Genomic DNA, 19,157 nt, shown 5'->3' with positions numbered 1-19,157 from the left:
AACCCCTATTTTATGCTCTTACCAATTCCTAACAAAACATTTACTCTAGAGTCTCAACTCCTCGATAAACTGGTACTTTTCCAGGAACCTAAGCTTCATAGCAATGTGTTTCTTAATAGAAACTTTAGTTTTCTTTACAAAGTAAGTGAAATTTATAATGGGGCCAAGAAAATGCCATACATCCAAGAGGACCTTAGTTTGATTCCCTAAACCTACACAGAGGGAAGTGGACACAGGAGAACAGCAGAGATGGCTGACAAGACGGTCTTGTTCAATCAGTTCAAAATTCAGTTAGAGACCCTGACTCAAAAAAGAAAAGAAGGGGGGAGGGGATCCATTCCCACTAAAGGATAAAAGGAATAGAAACACATTGCTTCATACCAGTGAAAATAATGCATGTCTAACTGTGAACATGAAAAAATACGATGCAAAAGCCACTGAGATCTCTAGTCTCCACACACATACGTGCTATTCAACATTTTCTCTCATGCTACATTACAAGAAAAATAAATCCACACCTTATCTTCTTTTTTTTTTTCATTTGGATTTTTTTTATTCTCTTTTTAAATACTGTACAGTGAAAAATAAATACGCCTTCTCATCCACCAGACAAGGTTATTTCCCAACTCCCTGGGAGACCTTGTCAACCCCCTTCATACACACCCCTGGTTCTATTCCAAAACCTTCCCCATGCCTCCCACCCACAAATACCCTCACTATCTCCGTCTTCCACAGTGATGAGGCCCCAGAAATAGGGGGTACAGGATGGGAGGAGGGATAGCAGGGGAGCCCCCCTGAACTGTCAAATCTGGGTGGGTCAAGGAGCACCCCCACCAACAGGCGGAGAATGGGGGTGTTCAGAGGTTGGGGCATTAGAGGATAAAGGCACATCCAGTCTGATAGGGAAGGGAAGGCTCCCCTCACCCTGGGGGTAGGGTGGACAAGAGGGAGGAGGTATGACCCTGTTACACACCCCTCCACTAGCTCCTGGAGGTTGGGGGGGACCCAAGCTGCTGTGCCACCCCCCTCCCCCGTAGATAAGAGCAGCTCCAGCGCAGGTCAGTTGGACCCATGAGGGCCATGGTGACACACCTTATCTTCTTTGTAGAACATCAAATCCTGTACGAATAACCTGGGCCAGGAGAGGTGGCTCAGCAGTTCAGAGTGCCTGCTGCTCTAGCACAGGACACAGGTTTGGTTCCCAGCATTCACAACAGAAGGCTCACAGCTGCCTACAACTCCAGTTCCAAAAGCTCTGACGCCTCCTTCTGACCTCTAGGAGCACCTGAGCATACACGGTGCACATCTCCTGACCTCTGTGAGCACCTGCGCATACGCGGTGCACATCTTCTGACCTAAGAGCACCTGCGCATACACGGTGCACATCTCCTGACCTCTGGGAGCTCCTGCGCATACACGGTGCACATCTTCTGACCTCTGAGAGCCCCTGCACATACACGGTGCACATCTCCTGACCTCTGGGAGCCCCTGCGCATACACGGTGCACATCTCCTGACCTCTGGGAGCACCTGCGCATACACGGTGCACATCTCCTGACCTCTGTGAGCACCTGCGCATACACGGTGCACATCTCCTGACCTCTGAGAGCTCCTGCGCATACACGGTGCACATCTGACCTCTGAGAGCCCCTGCGCATACACGGTGCACATCTCCTGACCTCTGGGAGCACCTGCGCATACACGGTGCACATCTCCTGACCTCTGAGAGCACCTGCGCATACACGGTGCACATCTCCTGACCTCTGAGAGCACCTGCGCATACACGGTGCACATCTCCTGACCTCTGTGAGCACCTGCGCATACACGGTGCACATCTGACCTCTGAGAGCACCTGAGCATACACCGTGCACATCTCCTGACCTCTGAGAGCACCTGAGCATACACGGTGCACATCTCCTGACCTCTGAGAGCACCTGCGCATACACGGTGCACATCTCCTGACCTCTGTGAGCACCTGCGCATACACGGTGCACATCTGACCTCTGAGAGCACCTGAGCATACACGGTGCACATCTCCTGACCTCTGGGAGCACCTGAGCATACACGGTGCACATCTCCTGACCTCTGAGAGCACCTGCGCATACGCGGAGCACACCTCCTGACCTCTGTGAGCACCTGCGCATACGGGGTGCACATCTTCTGACCTCTGAGAGCACCTGCGCATACACGGTGCACATCTCCTGACCTCTGAGAGCACCTGCGCATACACGGTGCACATCTCCTGACCTCTGGGAGCACCTGAGCATACACGGTGCACATCTTCTGACCTAAGAGCACCTGCGCATACACGGTGCACATCTCCTGACCTCTGGGAGCACCTGCGCATACACGGTGCACATCTCCTGACCTCTGAGAGCACCTGCACATACACGGTGCACATCTTCTGACCTAAGAGCACCTGCGCATACACGGTGCACATCTCCTGGCCTCTGGGAGCCCCCGCGCATACACGGTGCACATCTCCTGACCTAAGAGCACCTGCGCATACACGGTGCACATCTCCTGACCTCTGGGAGCACCTGAGCATACACGGTGCACATCTTCTGACCTAAGAGCACCTGCGCATACACGGTGCACATCTCCTGACCTCTGAGAGCACCTGCACATACACGGTGCACATCTTCTGACCTAAGAGCACCTGCGCATACACGGTGCACATCTCCTGACCTCTGGGAGCACCTGCGCATACACGGTGCACATCTCCTGACCTCTGAGAGCACCTGTGCATACACGGTGCACATCTTCTGACCTCTGGGAGCACCTGCGCATACACGGTGCACATCTCCTGACCTCTGGGAGCACCTGCGCATACACGGTGCACATCTCCTGACCTCTGGGAGCACCTGCGCATACACGGTGCACATCTCCTGACCTCTGGGAGCACCTGCGCATACACGGTGCACATCTCCTGACCTCTGAGAGCACCTGTGCATACACGGTGCACATCTTCTGACCTCTGAGAGCACCTGAGCATACACGGTGCACATCTCCTGACCTCTGGGAGCACCTGCGCATACACGGTGCACATCTTCTGACCTCTGGGAGCACCTGCACATACACGGTGCACATCTCCTGACCTCTGAGAGCACCTGCGCATACACGGTGCACATCTGACCTCTGAGAGCACCTGCACATACACGGTGCACATCTCCTGACCTCTGGGAGCACCTGCGCATACACGGTGCACACCTCCTGACCTCTGAGAGCACCTGCCCATACATGGTGCACATCTCCTGACCTCTGGGAGCACCTGCGCATACACGGTGTACATCTCCTGACCTCTGGGAGCACCTGCCCATACACGGTGCACATGTCCTGACCTCTGAGAGCACCTGAGCATACACGGTGCACATCTTTCTTTAAAAAATACATCATTTTTAAAGAAAACGTTTCTATAAACACTAATTTGGACAATCACTTTATACAGCTGTGGTTGAATATTCAATGAAACATTAAAACTGTGGTGCTCGCACATTTATCTATATGGTGATAGTTACAAGGCAATTGTAGTCATGAACCCTAATTATAAGTTCTAAGTACCACCTGTTTAAGAATTTATATTTTCTGATCTGATTTAAGGGTTGCTCCAGTGGGGACTCATACCTGGTACTATAAATGCAGGAAGGTCAAGGTCCTAGGGAGAGCCTACACCGCTGATTTGCTAAATGAACATGTGTTAAACTGCCTTCAAAATGTTTATACCATAGACTAAGGCTACTAAGCTTTGGTCAAAGAACTTTGTGCAGCGGGCAGCAGTGAATGCTCGCTCATAACTGGTCACAATACTGGGACTAAGTGACTTTTGAGTGCTCTGCACTAAATAAGGCATTTATATCATCCCATTGCTAAGACACCAGGGAGCATCATGGAAGAGAGGGTAGATGAATGGCAGAGCCCCAGGATAGAAAAGAATGGCATGGAATGCTGTATTCCACATAGGAAAGGTACTTTGCATCCATGGACATTACAGCACATATGCTTACACGCACAAGACCCAGACAGTCGATGTTCCAGCATGGGGATGGGGAGGGACTCGTGCGGACCCACCGCCAGGTGAAGAGCTGTTGGGAGCTAACGGCTGCTGAGGTAGGGGAGTTAGCTTTCATCAGTGTGCAGACACTGATACGCCCCACCATCCAGTGAGCAACCCCGCACACACAAGCAACTGTACTTAAATCCAGTGGTTATAAAAAGTAAAAGCTAGGACTGCAGAAGGATATTTGGGAAGAAGGGCTCCAGAGGTGTGGGAGGACGATAAGTGAGAAGATAGGGACTGAGTATGATTAAACGTATTATATACATGTATACCACTGTCAAGGAACAGCTTAAAACTACATTAGACAGACTTTGCTCTGCCAGCTCTCCCACATGCTACTGCTGTCTCAAGTATACTGACTTTGTATCTAGTGCGCAGCTCTCAACATGAAACTGAGTAAAGGCAAACTGTTCTGAAAAAGATACTTTTAACTTATTAACTTACTATGAATTGTACATGCCCGTGCCCCTCAGTACAATATGGCAACCCGTGCATGTATGTAAGCAGCACATATCCAACAATGGCTCTGACACGGACCAAATGAATAACCAGTTAAAGATGACCTACGTCTTTCTTGTCTTTAAACCTCCAGTTGGTCAAACTAACACCAGTAGGGCACATTCGAATTGTGGAATTAATTTGCAAATAGGTTCTCATTATTTCCAGAACTCATGCAGTGAGGGAGCTTTATAATGTTCCAGAGTAGCCAGAGTGGCTGACAGCCTTAGTCCCAGCAACTCTGGACTAAGTCAGGAGGGGTCGATTGAGTCCAGGAATTTGGGAGCATCCTGGGCAATACAGGAAGAATCCCATCTTACCCTTCCTCTTAAAAAAAAAAAAAAAAAAAGCAGTGTAGAATATCTTCTATTCTTAGTCTAACAATGAACTAATTCTTCCCCAAAATTATATGTAAGTTATAAAAATGTTAAACTATATTCAAAACACTCATGAATAATGCAGAAAACTAATGTTTTTAAAGTTTCCCTCCAAAATACTTGGGAGTTTAAAAAAAAAAAAAAGACTTTGAGTTACAGGAAATTTACTTTTTAGAATCCACTTATGTGAACCACCATTCTTTAGAGAATTGTACAATTATGTTTACATATGTTATTGATTGTAAAAGCCAACTGAAATCTGCCTAGCAGCTTTCCAGAAAAAAAAGTCTGTAAGATTCAACATGCTCCACAGATGTTCTAAGAGGAGATGCCCACCAAGCTGTGTAAGACACCTTCACGTTAACCAGCAGACCTATGCACGAACACACAGGTTCTATATGTTTATCCTGGAATCAGATCTGGAAATCAGCATCATCCTATTTTACAGAAATCTAAATTTTAATAGCAAATTACTTGTTCACAGATACTTGTAGAGTCCCCAACTTCCTCTGGTTCTTACTATGAGTATATATTCTTCCCATAATGCCATGCCAAAACTTGGTAAACTTTTTACTGTAGAATTCATCTGTAGAGCCTATAAAATTGAATGTTTATAATTTACTGAATCCAATCATCAAAACCATTTATTATTGCTGGTCTTCACTTCCCAAGGTATGTTCCAGGGAACTCTACCCCAAGAGTTCAATTACAGGCTGTTGTTGTGAGAAAGACAAAGAACTGCACTGCTAGGTTTAGAAAATGCCTGGGGGTGTGGAGGGGATTGTTTGTTTCTTAAAATATTTTTCAGCTCTTTCGTGCATTTATCCTTTGGTGCCAGGACTCTGCAAATGAAGACTAGAGATCTTTTCTCCACAGACTTATTACACACCTTAGCAGTCTGAAACACACAAAGGAAACTCTAGTATAAACCACGCAAATCTCATAATCTATACAAAATTGATTTGCAGAGCTTAAAATACACTGAAAATATATCCAAAAAAATTTGATTAAGTCAGAAAGGGTTAGGTAGTTAGCTATAAGTCTCATGAATCCTTTTTTATATATCTTAAAATCAGCTTTTATAAGGGGAAACAAAGGTGTGGGGGTGCCATCTATATAAGCAGATATTAAGAAAGACCACACACCAGAGTTTTTGAAAGCTTCAAAGGGATTTTTAAGCTAAAATGGCACAAGAAACAAGCAGTACAGAGTACATAGAGTCCAACATGTGTTGCATCTGTACACGTGAGCTCACTCATGCTCTACTTTTGCTGTGCTATACAAATCTTGTATATCTCATTATACTTTATTCTATTCATAGCAATGTTATATAGGAATAAACATTTTTCTTTATAACCACGACCCTATATACTTCAATAAAATTATCTGTGTAGTTTACAGCTCATGCGTAATAACTCATTCATGAAGTTCAATGGTTTAGAAGAACAAGCATGTAATTTCTCACATGACTACTAGTCCTCTTAACTGGGTTAACAAGTGTCAGCCCTGCCAATCTAGCCCAAGCTCTCCCACAAGTCTGAGGCTGGCTGACATTCTAAGCTGGTCTAGAATAACCTTAACTGACACTGAACTCTTCTCCACCGGACCACTTGCCCTACAGAGGGCTTGATCAGATGCAATGCCATAGCATAAGGGAGTAGAAGCCCACACTAACTCTTAAGAGGTTTATGCTGGGAACTAATACACCATCATTTCTGTGATGCTAGCATAGATGAATGGTATGGAATAGCCCCCACCCTCCTAATGGGAGTGGCTACACAGTACATCGAAAAAGGATGGCTTAAGGAAAGGTCAAGAACTGGGGCCATTTTTGCAGTCCTCTGACCCATTGTAAGTGGATATTAGCCCAAATGCTTGAATTATCCTAGATGCACAGAACACATGAAACTCAAGAAGGATGACCAAAATGAGAATGCTTCACTCCTTCTTTAAAAGGGGAACAATACCCTTGGCAGAGAATAGGGAGGCAAAGTTTAGAACAGAGGCAGAAGGAACACCCATTCAGAGCCTGCCTCACATGTGGCCCATACATATACAGCCATCCAATTAGACAAGATGGATGAAGCAAAGAAGTGCAGACCGACAGGAGCCGGATGTAGATCTCTCCTGAGAGACACAGCCAGAATACAGCAAATACATAGGCGAATGCCAGCAGCAAACCACTGAACTGAGAATGGGACCCCCGTTGAAGGAATCAGAGAAAGGACTGAAAGAGCTTGAAGGGGCTCAAGACCCCATATGAACAACAATGCCAAGCAACCAGAGCTCCCAGGGACTAAGCCACTACCCAAAGACTATACATGGACTGACCCTGGACTCTGACCTCATAGGTAGCAATGAATATCCTAGTAAGAACACCAGTGGAAGGGGAAGCCCTTGGTCCTGCCAAGGCTGGACCCCCAGTGAACGGGATTCTTGGGGGGAGGACGGTAATGGGGGAAGGATGGGGAGGGGAACAACCATATAGAAGGAGAGGGGTAGGGGTTAGGGGAATGTTGGCCTGGAAACCGGGAAAGGGAATAACAATTGAAATGTAAATGAGAAATACCCAATTTAATAAAGATGGAGAAAAAAATGTCCTTTTTCTATTGCTTTGGGGGGGGGCGTCCTTTTCTCTTTTTGGAAGGAAAAGGAAATCAAGATTCACAGGTTATATGATTTATGTAATATCTCCCATAATGTTTCCCTTCAGAGCAACCCTGCACCTTTTCTTTCCAGTCAAAACATTTTTCTCTGGGGCGGGGGGAAGAGGAGCAGAAATTAAATTAACTAAATGTTCACGTCTCTATTCATTTCACAGGACATGAAGTTAAACTTAGGGCTAGAGTCAGTAAATGATCTTGCAATGCCCACCTAAGTGCCAATCGAAAAGCCCATGTGGTAGAAAAAGAAAACTGACCCTCTGCCCTCCACACACGTGCTGTGGTAGGCGCATGCACACAGCCATGGGCAAGCATTAGATGGATAGGTAGAGATGTAGGTAGGCAGGCAGGCTGGATCCATGCATGCATACATGGTTGTTTAAAATAATAAAATAAATAGAACCTAAATATATCTTTTATTTATAAATAAAATCATCCTGGTTCTTTATATATTTTACGTTTTAGATAGTAATATCTTTATCTAAGATATGATTTCCTTTCATTCTTTAATATATCCATTTTCTTGCTCATTGATTTCTATAAAAGCAACTTACAGAATTTGTTTTCAAAATCCCATCTGAAATTTCCCAGCTCTCCCAAATCACAGTACTGGCAGCCTTCCACTCTGCTGCTGCAGAGTACTTAATACTGCACGTGTGGCCGGACTCTCTGCAGACCACTGCAGCCTGGGGTCAAAGTGAACTTGGATCTTTACTAGCTTCTCCCCGTGCTGCAGAAGGCTAGCCCTTGGCTTACAAATGCTAGTCTGCGCCCACTATTTTTTCCCTCACTGAATTACTGCATGTGTTCACTGCCCAGCCACTCTTCCATATTCCCCCTCCCTCCTGATGACTGATGGAGTCAGACATTATTTTCCAGCTTAAAAACCCTGGGATTCATGGACAAACATTTCACAGTGACTTACTACAGAAAAGTAGACAGGATTAGAAAGGAATAACAAACACTGGGAGATGACAAAACTTCATGAAAAAATAGACATTAAAATGCAAACACTCGCAGCGTTCTTCACGACACAGCCCTCTACTTTTGCTCAGAAAGCAACTTTCCACAGCTGAAACATTTGCCAGTGTTTCACTACAGAGGGGAACTCACAAATTTTTAACTCCAGCATTTGCTTTTCCCTTCACACCCATAACTCTTCTCATAAGGCTGCACAGAGTAGGACACAGTGAACAGGGACTGTTCCAAGTGAGGGAATGACAGCCACACGGAAGAAGCCCAACCAAAGCACTTCAGCTTACTTTATAGCAAAGTAAGGTGACTCTGACAGGTGAGATGCTCTCCGTTGCTAAATTCTGTGATTGTCACTTGCATGCAGGAGTGCTAATAATAGTCGGCTACTTTAACTGCTGCTCTATCCCAGCCAATAGGGAGAACGCATTTGAGAGGCAGAGGTGTGTGTGCTTTAATCTAAATGTTTCACACAAACTTCTTGGATAACTTTGAGTGATTCTTGTATTTGTTTATTGATTGGCTAATACACTTGTGTGGAATGTATACTTGTAAGGGTACCCAGGCTCCAGAGGACATATGGCAAGCAGGAGAGAAGAGTCCACTCTCTCACACCACGTAAACTCCAGACACGGAGCTCTTACCCACTGGACAATCTCACCAGTCCTTTGTGTTTTGTTCTAAAAGATATATCAAAATATATAGATTTACACACAAAAAAGAAGGAAAATACCAGTTATTTCATTATCATTACAAAATCATCCCAGAGTACTTTCAACTCTAAGAACAGGCAAGAACTATTTTAAAAACTATATTTTAAAAATGTGTAGAAACACTATAGGAAAGGGAGCCAAATCTAACCATTTTAGCTGTGAGAATGCTTTTTAATAGATGACATATATCAACTTCAAGATAAGGAAAGGCTCTGACCTGAAAGTTAATATTCATGGTGGGGCTGAGAGGTGGGTCAGTAATTAAGAATGATGCTGCTCTCTCAGGAGAGCGGAGCCCTAAGGTCCTAGCACTCAGATCAGGCAGCTAACAGTCTCCTGTAACTCCAGTTGCAGGGGTCGGATGCCCTCTTCTGACCTCTGCAAGCACACGCACTCATATTAACAGACACACGGGCCCACACAATTAAAATGAGACAAATCTTTAACGAGTCATGCACTACTAGCTTGCTTAAGCTGTAGAAACTTATTTTGTAATAGATCCAGAGGCTACAGGTCTCCAGGGAAGGGGTTGGGAAGTTTGTTTCTTCTCAGGCCCTCCTCCTCCTGGGCTTCCTAACTGTAGCCATGCTCTCAGGTATGCATCCCTCACACCTTTTATTATAAGGACACCAATCCTGCTATCTTAGGCGCCTATTTGCAGCCTCATACTCATTTCTCTTGTGTCATTAACTCCAAAAACAGTCTCACTCTTAAATCCTAAGAGTATCAAGGCACAAAATCCATAATGCATTTCCTTCCTATTTTAGACAGATTCTGTGCTGAGGACTCAATTATATCAGTGCCGTACTCTTATCCTGTGTCATACTCTTATCCTGCAAGCTACTACAGATGACAAAATGGCTCCCCATCACATTTTATCCACCCATAAGTAAAAATGAATTTCATCTCCAAAGCATTTCCATCTTCAGTGATCTGGTTTTCATTAGCATTTACATCCATGGAAATGTTACTAAGTGCTGCTTCATTGTGTACTCCACTCTAGTGAAGTTGACAAAACAGAAAAGATGCTATCTTCCCTTCTTCCCTTTTTCATTTCCTGCCTGCATCAGGGTTAACCTCGGTCTCTGTTTCATACTGAATCTTCTGGAATGGAAATGAGAGAACACTAGTATCTGTGACACACATTCAGAGATCCTCAATTTACTCTGGTAGAGTTTGGGCCAGAACAAAACCGTAAGGCCACCTTAGCCTCCACTGGACCCAATTCTCACAGACAGAGAGATTCCTCTCTCCTATTATAGCAAAGTTAACTCACAGTTTTGTTCTTTTCGTGAATAACTGGCTACGGCTGTCAGAATTCTAGCCTCTCCTCCAACACTGCTGAGAAAGCATGGGCTAGCAGACATCCCTGGGTTTGTTTAAAACTTAGTGCACAGCACAGTGACAGAAAGGGGGAGGTCAATGGCTGCCTACACTGTGTTTTTATAAAAACTATCTGAATGAGTTGTCCAAAATGAGACAAAAACAGCATAAAAGAAGAATGAGGATCAAGCAAAACAGGATCTCACTGATGGAACCTGCTCACATATCTTTACCTAAACCCTAAATGCCATTATTAAAATCTCCAAAACAGGGGGCTGGAGAGATGACTCAGAGCTGAGAACTGCTCTTCCAGAGGACATGAGTCAGTTCCTAGTACCCACATCTAGTGGCTGGTCTAGGTGGATCTAATGCCTCTGGCCTCCAAGAGCATCTACACACACAAACATACATAGCTATGCTATACTACACACACACACACACACACACACACACACACACACTTTAAAAAATAAAAACCAAATAAATAGAAAAGGTCAGTCATAATAGTAATTTCAAACCAAACAAAAATAATACAAAAGGAAAAAATATATCTTTCACTTGTTAATACAAAGTTAAAATCATAAATAAGACATAAGTTTCCATAGAATGGTATTTTCTTAGAATTAAAAAAAAGAAATGATGATACCTGAACCTTGGGGAAAGAAGGGATGCAATGCCACATTTAAGGCTCAGGGATCACCTTTTAAAATGTTATTTTATAAAACCTTCTATTTAGTTACTAAGAGGGAAAGACTGTTTTCTCCAAGGATATAATCCCTGGTGGGTTGTCTGTGGCCCAGTGGGTGGCTATACACCCACATAAAAGTACATCACCAAGTAGATTCCTCCTGCACAGCCAGAATGTCTTTATGCCTCAGAAGCCACCTGAAGTGCACAGAGGGTCTAATGAGCGTCTAACTGTAAGTGACCTTTCATGACCATCTCCACATTCAGGTAGCACAGCAGAAGCATCACATCACAATGATGTCCTAGAAAACGTCAAGGAAAAGGGAATTTGTCCTTCCAAGGAGAAAGACATTCCAGTGTTCTTTATGAAATGAGGTCTTGTATCCCCTCCTTGTATCTTGTACCTGAATCTATAAATTGATTACCATCAATCACTTTGTGTGTGTAACCACTCACAATGGGTTCAAATCGTGGCTCGGACACTTAGAATTCAACACTGTGGTAAAGTCATAATCAGCTTTTTCATTTGAGATACATAATCACATTACTGTCAACCTGCTTCACAGAAAGTGTAACGTATATAAAGTACACTGCTCAGACTAACTCAATGTGCATTCTCAACAAATGTTAACTATTATCCTAATGTCGCCTCGCTTGAAAATATCAATGTTAAATTTGGCACTGTTCAATTCCTTGGTTTTTTACTGTATCGATATCCTGGTCCTTTATGCTTGGCTTTAAGTGTAAAGTGTAAAATTCTTATTTGACTGGCTCTTGCCTTCCTTTTCAAATTTACTTCCTTATCATTCTCATCTTTCCTACCAACTTATAAAACGTCAACAAGTCCTCTTGCTTTCCCTCACTCATGCTCTACTGTCTTCTCATCTCAGGGTTCCTAAACGCAGGATCGCTTTAGCCAGGAAAGCTCTGTCCCTTGTAGCACCCTCCTCTGTATGATTTAAGTCTCAACTAGAAGGAGACTTTCTTGGGGCCAGGCTGTACAGTGTTTCAGTGGTAGAATGTTTGCCTAGCCCTAGGCTTAACCTGATGTCTACCGTAAGAACAACAACAATGATAACTGTTTACATGTGGTAAATCCTTCTAGGTTCTCCCTGTTTCACGTGTGTGCACGTGGACACACACATGCCAAGGTATCCCTGTGGAAGTCACAGAACACTGCAGGAGTCTTTTCTCTTCACTTCACACATGGGGCCCCCATCAAGCTTGGTTTGTCAGGTACCTGTGCGCTCTAAGCCACCGCACCGCCCCTCTCGACCCTTCATTTCCTTCAGTTGGACTTTACCCGACAGTAATCACTGCACATAAAACTACACGGTTTATCTTTGAGCATCCCTGTACTTTCATCTCACAGCACTCACGTCCAAGGGAGCAAAAGGCCCGGGATGGGAGAGCCCTGGAGCAGAGGATAATGTTCCACACGTCGGCCCACAGCTAACTACTATTCTAAGTCAAACGCCAAAAACAAGTCAATCAAATTGCAAGTCATGTGAATTCGTTACTGACAGATTTCTCTAGGAGGTGGTAAAGGATAAGGGTAATGGAGTCGAGCTCCGAGGTTAGTGAGCCCCAACAGAACTGTGGCTGAAGAACAGCCAGCTTGTACAGTGGTACAGTCTCATTTCAGGTGGAGTCAGTCTTCACTGCACAGATCCTACTCACATGTGCAACGCCATTTAGGTCCTCTACTAGCATCAATCTAATCCAGTGCGTCCCATGATCAACTCTACTGGAATTTACAAAATCTCTCACTCCCACAGCATCCATATTTGTTTAACTAAACTTCACAGCAGACAGAAGTCAAAGCAAAGTCAAGAATAGGAACACATAAACACCAAAATTCCTACTGCTGTACTTCTTACTTTACTAGGGTTGCCATGATACAACCATTAAGAGATACTAAAATCTATTGAAGCATTCAAAAAAGTACCAACAATACTCACGCATCATTTGAGCAAGTCATAAATTCTCCTTTTATTTTGGGATGCCATGAGCCAGTATGAAGCATTGCTGTATGGCCCTTAAAGAAGAAAGAGGAGAGGGTGTTAAAAGGTAAAGAAAGCATGCTGGTATCACACATTTAAGAGTAAAACACCTTAGGGCACCCTCGAAACCCACTATCTCACTTATAAACTAGCATTGTATTGTGCCAATTTCATCTCATACACATGCTGGATTTCCCTTGTTTCCCAGTCTCTGATCAGTCTGGAAACCAGCAGTCCTTACCTGTCACAGGTTCCTAATAAGGAGGATAAAGTAACTGGTATGTTCTCTTAAGGAAAAAAATAAGAGGTAAAACGTAAGGCAGACGGGTCCTTCTTTAAAGACATGATCTTTTCTTTCATAGAAAATAATTAAGAAATTACAAAGCATTTACAAACGAGCAAAGCAAGAGATCAAGGAAGAAAATTCTTACATCCTATAACTTAACAATATTGATTCTACAACCTAGCTGTAAGAATAAATATGAGGAGAGGGAAAATATTTCAAACTAACAGAAAAAGTCTCTCTACCTAAAATAGAGAACATAAAAATACTAGAATCAAAGAAACATGATAACGGTATAAAATTACTATACAGCCAAGCCAAACAGAATAAGCATCAAATACAGATGCACGTACTAACACATCCCACGTCGCACAATCCCAGGGAGCGCAGTTAGGGGGAGCCTCTTACACAGTGAGGCAGGATCAAGAGAGGCAGAAAAGAGGCTGACAGCTCTTTTTTTTTTTTCAAATCTATTTATTTATTATATACAGTGTTCTGCATATATGTCTGCATGTCAGAAGAGGGCACCAGATCTCATCGATGGTTGTGAGCCACTGTATAGTTGCTGGGAATTAAACTCAGGACCTCTGGAAGAGCAATCAGTGCTCTCAACCTCTGAACCATCTCTCGAACCCGACAGTTCTTATAGAATAATGACAGTATGTCTAACAAATCCAAAATAAAGCCAGTCAAGAAAAGTATCAGCGCCACTCTGGAAAGAATAAATTTGCAATCAAAGCCTGAAACTAATTTCCAGTCCAAAGTGTCCACAACACCTCAAACAGTATTAGTGTCATCCTGGCAATTCTATGGAACGAACAGGGACCACCAAGGTAGCGTCTCTTAAAGTGCAGCAAGGAGACATGAACTGAAGCAGTACCTATGGGGACTAGAGAAAAAGATGGGGATCTCTGTATCTGAACTTGCAGCCATGTTTCTAATTCTCTACTTGCCACACCTGCGTGCATTCTGTCCAATCAGGAAATCTTGATTTATAGTCTCTAACTCATTTTCAATTTGCTTACCAGTGAAGCTATAAACCTAGGAGTCATCCTTAAATACTGCCCCCTAACCCTAATCCCTGAGTATTCTAGATATAATCAAATCCCATCTACCCGCCAGTCTCTTGCCAAGTCTATCAAAAACACTCCTCGAGTCTGTTTTTCTCTCGCTTCCACTCCTCTAGAGCCGACGGTATCCATGCTCCTTCCTCCGTTACTTTTAGTTGTCAGTCTCTTCACTCTCGTTCTTATCTCACGTGTTCCATACAGCAATGGAAGCCCAGTTACAGTGCAGTTCTGCAGTCCCTGACGCAGAGACTCGGGAGTACCACCAGAATGTGCTGCACTCATAAGAAACTGTCAAGGAATACATTAAAGGATGCAGTTCTAATGCCACACTCTTGTCTCTAGTCCTTCACCAGCTTCCAACATCTTTCAATAAGCCTGAACAAATTGCATTTTCTGCTTGTTAGTTTCCTCACAACTTTACCATGCTCCTTCCTGCCCGGCGTGCACCAGCTGCTGCCTGCCTTTTGGTGCCTGCTTTTCAGTGCCTGCCTTTGGCTTTCTCCATTGCACAGAGCTCTTTCCGCAGATAGAATTCTTTCCCACCTGCTGGAAGCCTCTTTATTTTCACCCTCCAGTGGTGGCTTTTCATTCATCTAGCCTCGGCTGGAAGTATCCTCCAGCCCTCTAAGTAAACACAGCTTAACCCATGGTTCTATCCACAGCCCCTATTTCCCCTAAAAATAACGCAATCATAACGTGCTAAAAGTTGGGCCATGGTTCTTCCTCCCAGCCCCATGATCCCAGAAATAAGACTTAAATTCAAAATATATTTACATATACCTTGGCCATATAGGTAGACTCTTCTCTGACTAGACATAACTTAAAATATCCCATTTACATTGTGTCTCGTGGCTGGTTACCTGTGCTCAGGTCCATGCCTGCAGCTCTCCACATCTTCCCAGTGAATGTCAGCCTGACTCTGTCAGAGAATCCTTTCTGTTTTCCTGATGTCCCACCGGTTTCCTGCCTAAACCATAGGCCATAGGCCTTTTAACTAACAGGTGATACATGCATACAACACATAAGATACATTCTCTACAATAATGTGAGATTCTCTATCCATTGACGGCTTGTGAAAAAAATGTGAAATTTCACATATTCACAAACAAACATAGATCGACAATCTAAAATCTAACATAGATGGAAACAAATGAGCCTTGCTGTGTTTCCGATAAGGAAGATGTATGAAAGGCTAAAAGGAAGTAGAGAGAGGATGCACCTGCAGTGGACTGGATGCTGGCCTCCAAAATATACCCTTAATCCCAGGTCCTGGAATCTCTGAAACAGTATTTTTAGAAATAAATAGGGATCTCAATAGGCGCATTTACAACACAATTCCCAAGACTCAGGAAAAATCACAGAAGGGAGAATAAAAAGCATTTACGAGCCAGAGCAGCAGGATTCTGCCTAGCATCTTCTAGACACGACAGTCAGTATGCCAATCTGGACTAGAGAGGGTGCCAGCGGTGCCACACCCGGATAAGAGCTACAGGTAGTCAGTGGCTGATCAGAGAGGGAGAAGAGAGAGATGAGCTCCCTGATGGGCTATCCAATGATGGGTGAGTGCATGTCTGTCTGTCTGCCATCTGTCTGTCTGTGTCTGTGTGCAAAACAATAATAAAGAGGAAGAAGTCATAAATTTGAGAGAGTGGAAGGGACACTGGAAGAAGTGAAAGATAGGAGAACAAGATGAAAATTAGATATAGTACTCATAAAAATGTAAAATCTCTACATAATTTATCAATGTGGATCCTACTGCTGATGGTTACTATTCTTCTAAAAGAACCAAGTAGAGGACACAAAGAGAAAGCGATATGAAGCTGACACTAGAGTTGTCTAGCCACAAGTCAAGGATATCTAGAATCACTGGTGGAGAATGACGCAGGAAGGATTCGCCCCTTACAGTCACTGTAGGAAGTAGAATCCTATTTATACCTGTACGTTCTCATTTCTGGCCTCAAGAATTGTGAAGGAATTAAACATGTTTAAAACCACAATATTTGTGGAAATTAATTACAGTAGTCTATAGAAAGTAGAAAATACTCTCAGCTTAAGACAAAAATAGTAGTGAATTCTAACTAATACATTTGTTTTCTCTTTGCAGTGGCATGCATTAACAATTCTAAACTGCTTTCAATACAATGAAGAATTAATCTTGTGAATAAATATGCTGGGGCTGATGTAAATCAGGTTTCTCACTGTTGGAGAAAATAGCTACAAAAATGGGGGGAAAATGGGAAAGAAAAGGGCCATAAGGATCTTTGTAGCGTTCTAAACTAATATGAAGATACAAATAGAGAGAGGTGTTTATGTGTATATGGACCTGCCATTCTCCCACTTCATATGCTGAGTATCTGGAAAGCTATAGCGAGTCTACAAAGAGACCCTGAATTCTAACAACAAATTTCCAATTAAAAGAACCAGGGCTTCCTAGAAAAATGATTGACCCCAGCACTGGAAAAGGAAGAGGAACCTGAAACATCTCACTGTGCTAAAAAGACAGCTCTGCAAAGCAGATGGGGCAGGTTCAGGGGTAAAGTACAGGCTGGAGGGGCTTTAACTTCTGGGAACCTACAATATCAAACAAACAATGGTAGTGAGGTACTGTAAACCACTAGCTACAGTAAGAGCCTCTGTGTGCACACTAATGCAGAGAGCTAATCATTTTAAAGTCTCAGCTGTGGTGGTATACACCTCTAATCCAGCACTCAAAATAAAGCAAAGAAAACTACAAGTAAAAGTCTACACGACAGAGAGAGAGAGACAGAGACAGAGACAGACAGACAGAGAGACAGAGACAGAGAGAGACAGAAAGAGACGGAGACAGACAGACAGAGAGACAGAGACAGAGAGAGACAGAAAGAGACGGAGACAGACAGACAGAGAGACAGACAGAGAGAGACACAGAGAGAGAGGTCTTTCTTGCTCATTTCCTTATAATATATTAATTGATAAATATAAAATGATTTGCAATCATCACAGAAATAATCTTTAAGACAAGAATCACCAATAAATGCAAAAACTAGTAGAGGAAAACTTGAAACTAAGTATGATATTCATAGGACCACATACTCTCTCTGCAAATTACTCAATAATTACAAAGAAGAAAAATTTTATACTAGAAAAATCTGATATACACAATCTTATACAAGTAATCAAAGTTCACATCATTAATACGGTACGCACAGGCAGAGTACTATTTTGATGGCCATCTTAACACATAACCTGACTAGACTGGGCCTCAGATCCCTGCACTGCTCACCCCTCATCAGAGAAGCATCTTTGCAGTAGATGGTAGTTATCACAGAGACCCACAACTGAATGGTGTGCATTGGAACACTCAGCCCTGAATGGGCTATCTTTATCAAACCCCTCCATTCAAGGCTCAGAAATCTACGTAGAAGAGAAGACAGAAAGGCTGTGAGAGCCAGAGATGCTGGACTCCAGGGAAACACTGTCTTCCAGACACAACAGGTCTGCCACACATATAAACTCACAAAAAAATCTGAGTATCGTCCTGTATAGGGTGAACCCAGACAAAATCCCAGCACTGAGAAGGTGAGACTAAGTCCCACCATAACCAAGAAGCCACGTGCAATTGATACCTGCTGAGAAAGGGAAAATCCGTTTTCTCCAATGGAGTGAACTGGGTATATCAACAACACTCTAGGCCAGGCTAGTAGGTCAACACAGAACAGACTTGGGATTTTTCCTACATGGCTTTATGTTGTGTTTGCTTTTTTTTTTTTTTTATTGTTTTTGCTTTTTGGCTTTTTGTTTGTTTGTTTGTTTGTTTGTTTTCTGGGAAAGAGAGACCATAAAAAGTTGGGAAGGTATGGCAGTAGGAAGGACATGAGAGAATTAGGGGAGGAGAAAGATTCTCATCTGCAGCATACAGCACTGGGTCATTGTTTCTCTACATTGGCATCAGCTGGTGCACACACCCTTTTGGTATTTGTTTTTGCCATCTCCTTTGCATATTAATTCATTTAAAATGTGAATAATTAATTCCATGTTCATAAGCACCCCTTCAAGGCTTAAAAACTGGGCAACATGGGGAGGCACTGCATATCTTAATTTTTCCCAACTTATCCTATTAAACCCTCCTACGTTTCCACAAGCTGCCTACGACTGTGCTTCCACCAGGAATTCAGACAATACCTGCCAAAGAAATAAAACAACTGAGAGCATAAACCATAAATTAAATGAACGAGAAAAAACATCAGATATGAAATTTATCTAAGAACTATTTGGGTTTTTTTTATTGTTTTAGAATTCATATATATGCAATGATGTGTTCTGATCAAATCCATCCCCATTCCTTCAAATTCCCCACCAATATTCTTATATTGTGAGAAAATAAAGTGAGGAAGGGTACTGAAGCCCTAGCTCCTCAGTTCATCAAAGAGCTAGAATGTATTCAGAGACACTTAGCTCCATTTCCATTCAAGTAGAAAACACACGCTATCCTACTCTTTACTGATCATAACAAAACCACTGAAGAGAAAGCTG

General features: G+C 43.2%; 1 protein-coding gene across 1 annotated transcript in view; it reads right to left on the bottom strand.

The window, feature by feature from the left end:
* The window catches only part of Wdr70 (WD repeat domain 70), a 226,527-nt gene that overhangs the window by 132,406 nt on the left and 74,964 nt on the right, over positions 1-19,157 (bottom strand). Inside the window, exon 9 of the mRNA XM_032898807.1 lies at positions 13,251-13,327. Coding sequence (XP_032754698.1) covers positions 13,251-13,327 — 77 coding nt within the window. The remainder of the gene's footprint in view (positions 1-13,250; positions 13,328-19,157) is intronic.

The sequence above is a fragment of the Rattus rattus genome, chromosome 3, assembly GCF_011064425.1.
Source record: "Rattus rattus isolate New Zealand chromosome 3, Rrattus_CSIRO_v1, whole genome shotgun sequence".
NCBI lineage: Eukaryota > Metazoa > Chordata > Mammalia > Rodentia > Muridae > Rattus > Rattus rattus.
This window is presented reverse-complemented; position numbering and strand designations above follow the sequence as displayed.